The sequence below is a fragment of the Austrofundulus limnaeus genome, unplaced genomic scaffold (assembly GCF_001266775.1).
Source record: "Austrofundulus limnaeus strain Quisiro unplaced genomic scaffold, Austrofundulus_limnaeus-1.0 Scaffold45, whole genome shotgun sequence".
NCBI classification, from domain to species: domain Eukaryota; kingdom Metazoa; phylum Chordata; class Actinopteri; order Cyprinodontiformes; family Rivulidae; genus Austrofundulus; species Austrofundulus limnaeus.
In genome coordinates, this window is record NW_013952447.1 from 1,036,055 (window position 1) to 1,048,814 (window position 12,760).

General features: G+C 37.2%; 1 protein-coding gene across 1 annotated transcript in view; it reads left to right on the plus strand.

The window, feature by feature from the left end:
- ctnna2 (catenin (cadherin-associated protein), alpha 2) overlaps positions 1–12,760 on the plus strand; it is a 286,505-nt gene that overhangs the window by 191,269 nt on the left and 82,476 nt on the right. The window contains exon 8 of the mRNA XM_014007865.1: positions 6,826–6,906. Coding sequence (XP_013863319.1) covers positions 6,826–6,906 — 81 coding nt within the window. The remainder of the gene's footprint in view (positions 1–6,825; positions 6,907–12,760) is intronic.

A 12,760-nucleotide genomic window follows, 5' to 3' on the forward strand; every position in this document is an offset into this window, starting at 1 on the left:
TATATATACTATTTGCCAGTAATAATTGCTAAAACAAAGAAATAATGTGCAAAACAAAAGTGGCATCACATTTTGTGCTAAGTACAGAAGAATAGTAAAATGTAAATGACATATAGTCATTTGTGAACTATTTTTTAACATTTAAGTCTTATTTGAAACATTATTAATCTTTATTTATGAAAGGGAAAAGTATGCTTATAAACATAAAGCTGCACACACTTCACAATGCATGAAGACTACCAAACTGTCTGTATTAGTTCTTTAGTTATGTACCCCTAGCATTACATTGTGTGTGTACTGTACATTTTGTTTTTTAGAATGTCTCAGATTAGATKATTGTATTGAGTCTAGTGTACTATAATGGAATCACATTAAAAACTACAAAACCAAAATTCTAATCCAAAGTAATTATCTGGAGAAATTGTCTCTCACTGCTGCATGTTTTCTTTTTGGGTGTCCTGTAATCACAGTAGCTGATAGCCACTGCTGCACCTCTTTAAGTTGCACTTAATGAGAACAACTCAAATTGGCCCATCTGTGGCACCACAGCAGAGGGAGCACAACTTATCTTAATGAGGATCTAGCTACCCATTATCAGCTGGTTACCCAACCAACATGTTACCACTATTATTGTCATGCACTCCAAGCTTGCACACACACACACACACACATGCACACACAAACACTCCCTCACCCTCTTGTTATCAGCTTGCCTTCCCCTTTAAGCCTGCCACAGACAGTGTAACCACATTGGGCAGTAATTGTACCTCTCACTCCTGCCTAATTGAATTGACATGGAGCCGGAATTGATATCATTTAACACATTGATCTTGAGAGACAATGAGACACAATGCCTCATGCACCCCACATCTCTCTTTCTCTCTCTCTCTCWCACACACACCTGACTTCTGTTTTTCTTCTCTCTGATTCATCTGCCCATTTCTTTTATTTGCCATGTTATTGCCTATGAATTACCAGAGCCACTCCTCATTCTCTCACCAGCCTTCAGTTTCAGCCTTTTTTTCTGTTTGTTTTATTGTTATCACCACGTCCCAGTGGGTGCAATGACACGTTGCTGAAAACAAATAAATTAGGGGCAATTAATGGCTGAATGAAGTGTCTTTGAAATGCTTTAAAGTGGTGGCATTTCATTGAAAAATTTGTCGTTTTTGTTTGTTTTCTTAGCTTAGATAAAACAGTTAAAAAGTAATCAAAAAGCCACATAGGGAAATGTATTCTTTACAAATCGTGAAATTTCTGAGTACTTGAAAAGAGGGAAAACGACCAAAAAAGCTCTGTGTGTCATTCAAGTGGTTATCATTATTCCACACATAGGTACCACACATGTATGTCTTATTACATTTTTATGAGGTTTAAGGTCAAAAAAGCTGTGAAATGGTTCGCACTGCAGAGCACCAGCAAATGACATGCTTACTGTGGTTGGACCTGAGCGAATGAATATGCTCCCAGCCTGCAGTCGTTCCACCAGCCTCCAGCAGCCGTCTCCTGAGTGGAGAAGAGTAACTCCACTCCCTCTGCCTCCATTACCCCGTCGCACGGGGTGCTTATTGTTGGGCACCCACTTCTGTCTTTCTCCCTCCCCAACAGCGAGTGAATGAGTGCACAGCATGGGGGGTGAAAAATAATAGATGAGGTACAGTTGGGAACATTGTCTGTGCAGCACCATGGGGAATTGTGTTTATCAAGAAACCAAACATGCACATTTCATTATGTGGCAAAAACTGAGACAAAAAAAGAAGAAGAAGGGGAATAGGTGAATCTGCATGGGAGAAAACTGAATCAGACAGTCAGGTTGTCAACCTTTGATGGTGTTCAATGTGGAGTCTGCACATGTGGAACTCACCTGGGTGGAACAAAGGAAAGCCGGATATATTTTCACGTAAAAGTGTGCACAAAAGAAAAGGGCATCAGTTTGTTATTGACACACGTGCACAAATTAAGTGCCGGGGCCCAGTCAAGCTGAATATAAGTTTAACACATTGACTAACCTATGACTCATCATCATAGATGGTTTTAGATGTACATTTTCTAATGGGGGATTCATGCGTGGTTTGTTTAATTGGGTGTTTCATGTTTTGCAAAAAATGCAACATGAGCAATATATTATTCATCCCATCATGAATGCACTTGACATATAAAAGAAAATAATATAATAATAGTACAAGATAACATGTATTTCCCTCCTGGTCTCTCTTGACTTAATCTAACTAAAGTATACCACACACATTGCAAAGATTCAGGGTTACAAAAGTTGTAGCTGTTTTTTGAGAAAATGAACACACCAATAGCAGCTGCTTAGGGAGATCTAAAAATAATAGGTGCAGTATTTTTTGTCCTTTTACCCTGACATCAGTGTCCCTTTTTAATCTCCTTAACTCAGATTAAAGAGTTTTCAGAAATAAAACAGCAGGGATTTCTGATTCTGGAAAAAAAGATTTGAAAAAAAGAAGGTATTTTTGGTTTATCTGCCTGTCTGTTTATTATAAGAAAAGTAAAAAACTTTTTTTTCATAGCTTAACCATATTCTCTTGTTAGTTATACTGTGTATCACTTTTTAAAATGTAAATGTTGCTTCCATTTAACACATCCTCTCTCCGATTTTTATTATTTTAATTATTTAGGGTGGTGAGCATCTGTAATCCTGTGTATCCCCATGGAGYCTTAATGACACATTAGGCTCTTAAGGCAATGCAGTGACTAATGTTGTCATGTCTTCTACTTTAGCAAAGAAAAGCTGTGCATGGCCATCAAAGTGTGAGTGATAGTTTGAATGTGTAGCACATAATGGAAGGTAACTGAATGCCACCTCCATTTCCTCTCCTCCCTTTGCGTCAATCAACAACTGGCTAAAAGCCTTCATCGGTATATGCCAGAATTACACTTGCAAATATACAGTATTAGCACCTCATCTAAAGAGTCTATTTAGGATTGTGTGGCACTTTCTATATAGGCCTGAATCTCAAAAAAAAAAAAAAAAGAACACTGAAGTTCTGCTTGCCAGTTTTCTCCTTTTGAGTCTGGTGCATTGCTTCACAGCAGATGACTGCATTGTGTCGTTGGTATTAGAAAAGAGAATGACTAACTATAGCGTTAGATAGGAGACAAATGAGTCATTGTAACTGCAATGTTTAGCATTCATATGAACAGAAATAATATATGAGTTCTGGTAAAGTCTGAGTCACACTACAAGATTTTAAAGCAGTCGGCCGATTTTCAAAGACTGAGAGAGCCCACACGTGAAGATAAAAAAATCATGGATATACCAGGTTTGGTCCTACAGTGTGTGGTGTACAGCCACACGGCAAAAGACAACACACCACACACAAACAGATATTTCATTCATGAACATTCAGATGGCAGATATTAAATCACGCAAGACTTCCAGAAATCTCGCGAGAATTCAGATGTCGGAGGAAAAATCACACGTTACCTCCAGAGAGACGTGACTTCATAGTAAATAAACATTTGCAACAAGGCAGAAACAATGTTGATCGTTTGTGGACTATTTTTACCAGAGGAAAAACAATTCTATAGGACTTTTAACATCCAGCAGACTTTCTGGTGAGTCATAACAGTTTTATTGTCTTCTGTATTTTGGAATCCCCTCTGTGTTTACATCACCTCGCTTTCTGATTGGCTACACATCTCATTCACAGGTTGAGAGCTCGGGTGAACACTACACACACTGTGATATCGGGCCAAAAAGATCAAACATGTTGAATATCCCCAATTTGAGGTCAGGGCGGTCCCGACGTCCTTCCGAGCCGACTAGATCTCTCTTAACTCACCACCCATGGCGGAAGTATCTGTTACGATTACCTTTAGAGTCATCACGGTAATCTGGACTTCCTTAAGATTGTCGGAAGGACAAATATCGGCATGATTTGCTTGTAGTGTGACGCTGCTTTTGACAGCAATTTATCACAGAAAAAAAAAAAAGAGCCAAATCCATTTGTTTGTATCTTTTTAAAAATCAGTGATTTTTATATCAAGGACCTTGTATTAGCCACAGCATGTRCCAAGACCCAAACACACGTTAGGCTAAAAGTATGACAACTTGAAAATAAATATGGTTGTTGGTTCTCAAAATGACTTACTACTGAAGTGATTTGTGAAGCCWATAGAGGGGAAAAAAACATAGGAGAGCCAATTTAATTTAGTTTCTGAAAATTTGCTTATTCTCTTCTATAGATGCAATGCAAATTATTAAAGATTGTGGTGCTKGAAATCAAGCTATTTGAGCAAGAAAAAAGTTGTTAGTGTTAGCAARCAATTGGTCTGACTTCACTGTGGTAACCCTCTCTTTGATATCTTTTTTCTTTTTTTTTAATGGCAGGCATATTCATAAGAGAGCCTTTATTTTACAAGCTGATAGTGACTACAGCATTGAACATAACAGTGTTAACCATGAACTGAGTTTACCATGAGGTGTCTGTTTGATGTGGACTCATTTAGTTATCTGTGCCACATAGATRCAAGGCCTTCTGTTCAACTCAGTTACAAAAAGGGCAGCAAAATAGCGCAGTAACACAGAGATAAGTAACAATGTTTGGTGTCTCATTAAACAGGAAACAGACTAAATGGCTCTTTTACTGATGCTCTGACTGGTCAGTGTTTCAGAAAATCCACATTTGAGGTGGATTTGGAGTGAATGGTAAAGTGTCACCGGGTGTATGTTTCTCTGCAACAGCTGATAAGCGTTTTGGTTGCACGCCTTCATGTTATTCGAGGGAGAACAGTCTGATTGTTGCCTGGCAACAAAACAAATAATTGTATGCAATGCATATGCTGGTATGGCTACAGCAGAGGATGACTTTGTCTTACAATCTGTCGATCACTCTACTAACATTTTTTATTTAACTCTAATAGAGAAATTGCGAATATGTTCTGGTTTTGATTGCTCATATTTTGTTTTTACTACGTTTACTTCCAGTGTGAATCAGGCCCTTCTGAAGCTGAGCAGATTTCAGAAGAAGGATGAGCCTCATGTTTTCATTTGTCAGATGTCAAAAAAGAGTGCCTAGCCATTAACATGAGTAATTATTTATAGGCGTACAGTTTGAAGTGTGGTGGCATTGGACTCGATGCAGCAGCTTATTGAGAGGACCTGAGGGAGAGTTACCAATGGAGCAGTAAACATAGCTCATTCTTCACATATAAGGAGCGTGCTCTGTAACTGTGTCCTCATCCCACTTTGACTCTAACATTAAAATGACTGCAATATATCTGTCAGGTTTGTCAAATTGAGTGGATTTTGAATATGAAGAGAGGTTTTGCTCCTAATGTAATTTTGTTGTGCTCTGTACAATGACAATAAAGGCATCATCATCTGAAGTTGTGAGGCAGTGCTGTGTCATGTGTTTAATGCATTTAAATCAGGACAATTATATTAGCCTGGCCCTTGCCTTCYTACGCAGTTCCACTCAATTCTAGTTTCCCTTCACTGCTCTGTCTGGGATTTCTCCCATTGACAAGGATTTCGCTGGCAGATTTTTAGCCGGACCAATCAGAGAACAGAACGTTGACTTTCTGCGCAATGTCTGCTTGTAGTTTATTTTACCTGGACCAATCAGCAAACAGAAGGAGGAGTTTTGAACGACGTCAACTTTCTGCGCAGTGTCTGCTCGTTTAGCAATGGCATTGGAGGGAGTGAATGAAGCCAATCTGTGTTGATAAGGCTTCCAAATTCAATTAAATTTGTCTGACAAAGCAGCAGCTCTCATTTACAGTCGTCTTGTTCGGCTCGGTACTTCTCTCCTCTCAGTAGGCTTGTTTACAGCGCACACAGTTTCCGGTTTGCTTCTTAGCTTAGCCTCCTTCATAGCGACACACACACACTTCAGCAGAGGCCACACCTCCAGCAAGAATTGCTTCTCTATGCAGCGAGTCCAGACCCTCATTTGAAGCAAAGTGAAGGACAGGGTCTGGTTTTTACCTGGCTACAATTATACACCTAACTGTTGTTCGTTTCCACAGAACTTAATGTCTACTACAACACTATGGATAAAGTTGTATGCTTCCTATAACTTATTTATAATAGTGAAATAACTATTTTAGAAGTTTGTTAGAGTTAAACACTGAACATGTTCCAGAAAATGATTTCATTTTTTGACCTCCAGGTCAAAAGAAAGCTAGTGAAAGAGGGAATCTATTAAGATTCTGTTCATTTTTTCTCTGATGAAAAACAGCAAGGCTTGTAACTAATAAAGAGTGTTTCTGAAAGCAGAGTCACCTTCTGGTCCAGAGTTTTCAGTAAACGTGACTGAAAGTATTTTTCTGTGATATAGAGACAAGAATTTGTCATAATATTTCCTACCAGTAACAAGCAGTGATTCCTGCTGTTTTGGTTGCCATGCTTGTTAAYTGGAAAGGAGGGAAGCTGGAACTGTAAGAAGCTGTGTCGCTTGCCCAGCAAAACTCCCCACTGTCGAGTGAAAAAAAAGAGCAGCTTGTAACTCTGTGTGTATCAGGTGAACCATGTGGTAGCCGGTGCCATGCTAAAGCCATCAGTAGGAGCTGGCATTGACAGGAAGTGCAGCACAAAGGGGGACTGGAGACAACTAAATTGATACTTGCCAAATTGGCTAGTTGCTAGGTAACATTGCTAACAATTTCAGGCAGATATTCTCTGACCAAGGAATTGATGTCAGAATAAATTCATAAGAAAATGTTTTTCAAATAATTATATTTGAACTGTATATATTCACATATTTATAAAAAAAATGTATATGCCATACTGTGTGATCAGTAGATTGTGTATTAAATTAATTAATGATTCTCTGATTTTATTTATTTATTTTACAGACTGGCAGAAAAGAAAAAGGTGACCCACTGAACTCAGCCATCGACAAAATGACCAAAAAGACCAGGGACCTGCGTAGACAGGTGAGTTCAAGGTTTTGTGGCTCTACTCACCTTCCTATCCTCTTCTCTACACAGCTTTTTGAATTTTGACACAACTTCATGAGAAAAAGGAAAAAAAAATGCTGATAATTTGTCTCATCTTCATTTTCACAACCTAATCCATTTTATTATTCTCAAAACTTTGAAGCCACTCTGGGAAATTTCAAAGACTAAACTCTCCAGTAAGAAAAAGAAAGAAAGAAAAAAAGATGATTTATGCTGTAATATCTGAGATCAGCACTCATAGATAACATTGATGTATTTCTCATGTTCACTAAAGACAAGATTAATACTTGCCACAGCTAGATTTGTTCTAATATGACACAAAAAAAGCTTAAGTTGACAATACAAGAACACCTAAAGTGCATACTTAGCTATCTTTTGATCTTTTAAGAAAGCTACAGAGGTGCACTTCTCCCTTTTTTGTTAAAAGTCAAAATCTAATGGCTGATRTTACACATCTGATGGGACAAACTGCAGTGCATACGAAGATGCAGTTTTAGTGCCAGAATTTGGTTTTCTTGCAAAGCACAGCAGTTTATTCTCTTTCTTACTTGYAGGAGTTTAGTTTTTGTTTATTTTGGGAGGGATGCACACTAACTGCGCAGAGTGGTTTTGTCCTTTTTGACCTCTGAAGACCACAATATTGTTCTAGATGGGAAACTATGAGTTTCTCTCCTGTTGGGGTATTTGGTGCAGGCTGTCTTGACAGGCTGGCAGGCGGTATTCACTCTGACGGGATGTTCTATTGACTCGGGGCTTGGCTTGACAGAATGGGCGGTGTGTTTAAGCTTTCAGTTAAGATGGGAGGGCAAACCCACAGCGCACATGCAGACATTACACTGAGCCGTGACACTGTAATTATGTCAACGAGACACGTGTTGAGTTTAGCGAGTCAGTGGCAACGTGTAGAGAAGCAAGCCCTTCCTGAGGGGAGGAGCACTGTCTCACACTTGAGGGTTTCCGTCTCCAGGATCTCCACAGTGAAAAGGATAAATCACAAAGCAGATGAGCACAAATGACAGCGTTTGTGAAATGGGAGCAGGTAATACCGAACAAGACTCGTGACAACACCACCAGAGACGCGCTGTGTTGTTTCCTGCTTCATGCTGATGTGTACACACATGAGGCAACGCTAAGCTGTCTGTTATCCAGGACAAATTCAGCAGTTGTCAAGCATACTGTTCGTTCACGCCTCCATTCTGTTTTCTTTGAAACCGATAAATCTTTTTTTTTTTTTTTTTTTTTTTTTTGCTGCTCCCTCATGTCTGGGAGAAAATATATATGGCAGCATTTATATCACAAAACAAACTGGTGAGGGAATTTTTGAACTCCAACATGACAAAGAAGAATACTTGCAGGTGTTAAAGCAAACATTGAGCCAATTCTTTTCACTTGCAGCCTTTTTATTCCTGCATGCATCAACAATAAMAGCAAAGGCATTCCTGAGTTAAAATAAACACTAACCTATCAGTRTCCTCTTACATTCTTTTGCTTGCTAGTAAGATACAAAATTAAAGTAAACTTCTAAGCCTTTTTTTTTTTAGAATTATACAACAGCCTGTCTATGTAGGACACTGCACTACATTTTCACATTGGTTTACAAAAACACATAGCGAAATCATTTCAACCATGCAATCTCACCTGCATCTATGAAATTTTATAACCTAACAAGATTATTTCAGTTTGAAAAGTGTTTCTAGGACTTCCGCTCCATAATTCAGTGCCCCTTATGCTTCACCAGTCTTTTTAACAGCAGGTGACCCTCTGCCTTCCTGCTGTACATCTGGTACTGGCTGCAGCGGGGCTTCTTTCATGGTCACCGTCTGGTCAAGGATCGTTCAACAACTCATCAGCTATTTCAAAGTTAAAATAAATGCAGCTGCGATAAATGAAATGTTACGTTTTAAAAAGCAACGCCAAAACATTGTTCACAGATACATCCATGTGGTTTCTACAATTCTAAAAAAAGATGCAATCATGACAAAACAAAAGCAAATGCGAACTGGAAGCACTTTAAAAATGTATGAGCACAGTGATAGTTTAAGTGTGAAAGTGCAGTCACATTTATTGTCAACAGTTGCCCTCCATTTATTTTTAATGCTGTTTTTAAACAACATGCAACACAAGGCACACACACACGCACACATATGCTTGCCTCAGAGTTTTTGTGAGGACACATTATGTCTAGCCCTTTGACCTTATTTCAATCATTACCAGATGCTAACTCACTCTGACCCTTAATTTTACCTTTAACCTTTAAACTACATTTTTAAATTAAATTAAATTAAATTAAATTAAATTAAAACAAATCACTGAGGAGTCATTATAACCATAAATCAGAACCCTCTACACATTAGCATCATCTGTAATATGTACAGTTAAAATTTAGTATGCACAAAATACTACAGCAAACATTATGTTTTTTTTTATGTACAAAGAAGTATCATCTACTCATTGTATTGGGATTAAAATCCGTACATTAGCAACAGAAAACGTGGTTACTTTAGCAAAAAAATAGGGAAATATTTACTTTTTTTTCATACTTTTAGTAGAGCACAGCTATTTTTTAATGTTTGCACCTTGAAGCTTTTACACACAAAAACATTGTTTCAATAGAAAATTAAAAAGAGACAAAATTCATATTCAAACCAGTGTGCACCATAAAATAAAACATTGTTTCTTAATTAATTTCCCATGTAGAATATTGTAAAAAAAATGTTTTAGACAGTTGATCCAATAACACTATGGAGGTCTGACTGGCCCTGAATAATTCAGCAGCAGGATATAAACCTCAAAGATAAARCTGCATTCTTGAAGAACTGCTGTGATGACATAAAGTGATAAAAGCAACCAAAATCAGACAAATCCACAAAAGGACTGAAAGTACTTTAAGATGTTTGGACCAAGACAGCCCACCTGCCAAGAAACATAGATTAAAACAAAAGCTTCTCCCACTATTCCTTCTTGCCGCCAAGTTAATTGATGACTTCAAATACCCCCTTACAAAACTTACAATTCACTCCTAAACAGAGCACTGTGCAGCCAAGCTCAGAGGGGACAGAACTTTTGCAGTRACAGACCACCAGACTCTGAAACGACTTGACCCTTTGGTGCAGCAGAATCAATACTGTCTTTTAAATTCTGCCTAAAACTATTGTTTCTTCAAGTTTATTGTGAGTTCTATCAGCTCATGTATATTCTGTGTTGGATTTGTTTGTTTTTTAGCCTTTTTAATTATATTAGTTAAATCTTTTTTGTGTGTAATGAGGTTTCTGAAATATTTTAATCATTATGGCCATTCGTAATGTTTTAAAATGCGTTATGCGAATAAAATTGACATGACGAACACTTGAGTTTTTATAATAGTGACACAGTTTTGTTTTGCATGACGTACATCTCAACTGAAGTTTAATTATTTTGTGTAACTTTTTCTAGAGTGTTCAGATACTCTTGTCRAGCGTTATTGAGATTTTCCTGAACAGTGGCTTTCAATTTGCCACTCTACTATAAAGCGATTTCTGAATAGATTGCACAGCTCATTAGTAATATACAATATAAAGGAAAGCAAGTATTTACAAGTCTGAATAATTGTAGATAATATGTTTTTTTCTAACTGTAACCAAGACCTTTTATTTGACCTAAAAACATTTGCAACACTTAGCTATATCTTACTTAAACAGATGAGCAGCAAAGAAAGTTCATAAAAAAAACTACAGACTTAAAAAAACATGTATATTGTGGTTATACAAGATTTTTTCAGAGGATCAAGTTTGWATTATCCAATATTTATAAAGATGTTTTAAAACCACATATGTCATTTTSATGGGATTTTATTTCATTTTTTTCCTGACTGAAGTTAACAATAAATATTTAAGGTTATGAACCGCATACACCAAGCTTACTGAATTTACTAAAGTTAAGCTGATAAAAGAACACCTCACTGAAATGTCAGTGTCCCTACAATTAGAGTTATATGTTTCATAACTAATATTTTAATTGTTTAGAAAAGGCATTTCCTCCTGAGACAAAAATATAACCCCCATTAACACATTTCTGTGTATTCAAAAATTAATATAACATCAACTGTGCTTTGACTTTAAGCTGTCTTAACATATTAGAAAAAWTAAATGTCAAAGCAAGCTAATGAGTAAAACTAGCATCTTTTAACACATTAATTAGCCCTTCAACTGAAGCTTGAAAATTGGCAATCCAAACTGGCAGTTGTTTTGGACAGTTTTACATCTTAGCTGATTTATGAACATAACRAGCCTGAATAGTTTTACCTTATTAGATTTTGGCCACATTTACTTGATTTTTCATGACTGTGGTCAAATTCAAAAACATTTCTAGGTTGCAAAAATATTAAATTGCAGTCTTTTCTCTGTGTAATTCTCCTGCATTTTTAAAATAATCTGTATTTGTGTAGATGTTTTTTTTTTTTTTTGTCTGTCAGACCAGAGCTTCTGTGTGTGTCTCAAAATGCAGCTCTTGTGATAACCGCAATATCTTYGTGATTATTTCTAGAAGCAAGTTGTCGCACAAAATTTTCGAACACTTTCAAAATTCAAAGGACTGCATGCTGTTGCAACACAAAAAGTTGAGAACCCCGTGCAAGCCACAAGACTTTCTGGAGACATTAAGGAGACGCCCACATGAAGATACYGATTGAATACAAAAATGCTCACAGCCCATTGAGATGCCACTTCAATACAACAGACGAATGACCRCTGTTTTGGCCACCCAATGCACATGCTTAATTTTATAGCAATCTCAAATCAAAAGCTTGAGATGACTGGCTAAATGTTAAACTTGAGGCTTACAAGCAGTTTTTCACAGAACAATGAGGGATTTTACCATTACAAAAGCAATCACATTTAAAGGTCACTATTTCAGAAGCATACAATATGCCTCTGTTTATTATGTTTTGAAAACCACACAGATGTTGCTGAAAAGATTGGCACTATTGACTTCTAGCAAACAGTTTTGAAAATTAGTTTGAATTGTTTCTTTTTCTGAGTGCTCCAGCCTCCATCCAAAGTGCTAAGATATTCATATCAGTTTTTTTTTTTCTAAATTAGCCATGTGTATGAGAGTGCCTGTGCAYGGTTGCGTGTTTCTGTGCAAGCACTGTGATGGACAAGACTTTACCTGACACTAACGATATTCTCCAGCCCCATGTAACCTTGAACAGAGCTGGCGTTGAAAATGGATAGATGCATGGATAGTTAGTATGGCTCAAAGCAATAACGTGGGTAGCAAAAACAAGTTGGCAAAATAAATAAATAAATAAAAAGAGATAGAGAAATGGTTTTGGTAGCAGAACTTGTTGGTTGAAAGGGGGAAGAAACATTTTGAAATAATGAATCTGCCTCTGGACTGTAGCATAATTATAAATATTTAAATTTGTTTCTATCTTCAATCAGTATTCACAACATTTCCAGTCCAACAAAGTGCTTTGAAATAAGCCATGTGGTGTATCCCCTGTCATCTTGTCTGTAATGAATGTATCTGTCAAGTGATCTCTTTGGGCCATATTCTGACTGATGGCTGATTGCTGGATTCCCTTCAGCACGGCTGCATTACATAGTCCGCCTCATGTGTTTCTTTTGTCTCTCTGTCACAAACTCTCTTTCTGCTTTGGAATGCTGAAATCATTTCAATTTTGGCCATTAGTTTGTTGATTAGTACAGCTGTTTTTAATTGTGGAGGGGTTTTTTGTTAAGGAGGAACAGCTGCTACAAATCTTGTCAGCTGTAAGCCAGTTCAAATTCACATTTCTGTTTTTTCTTTCCTTTTTTCTTTCTTTCTTTCTTTCTTTCTTTCTTTCTTTCTT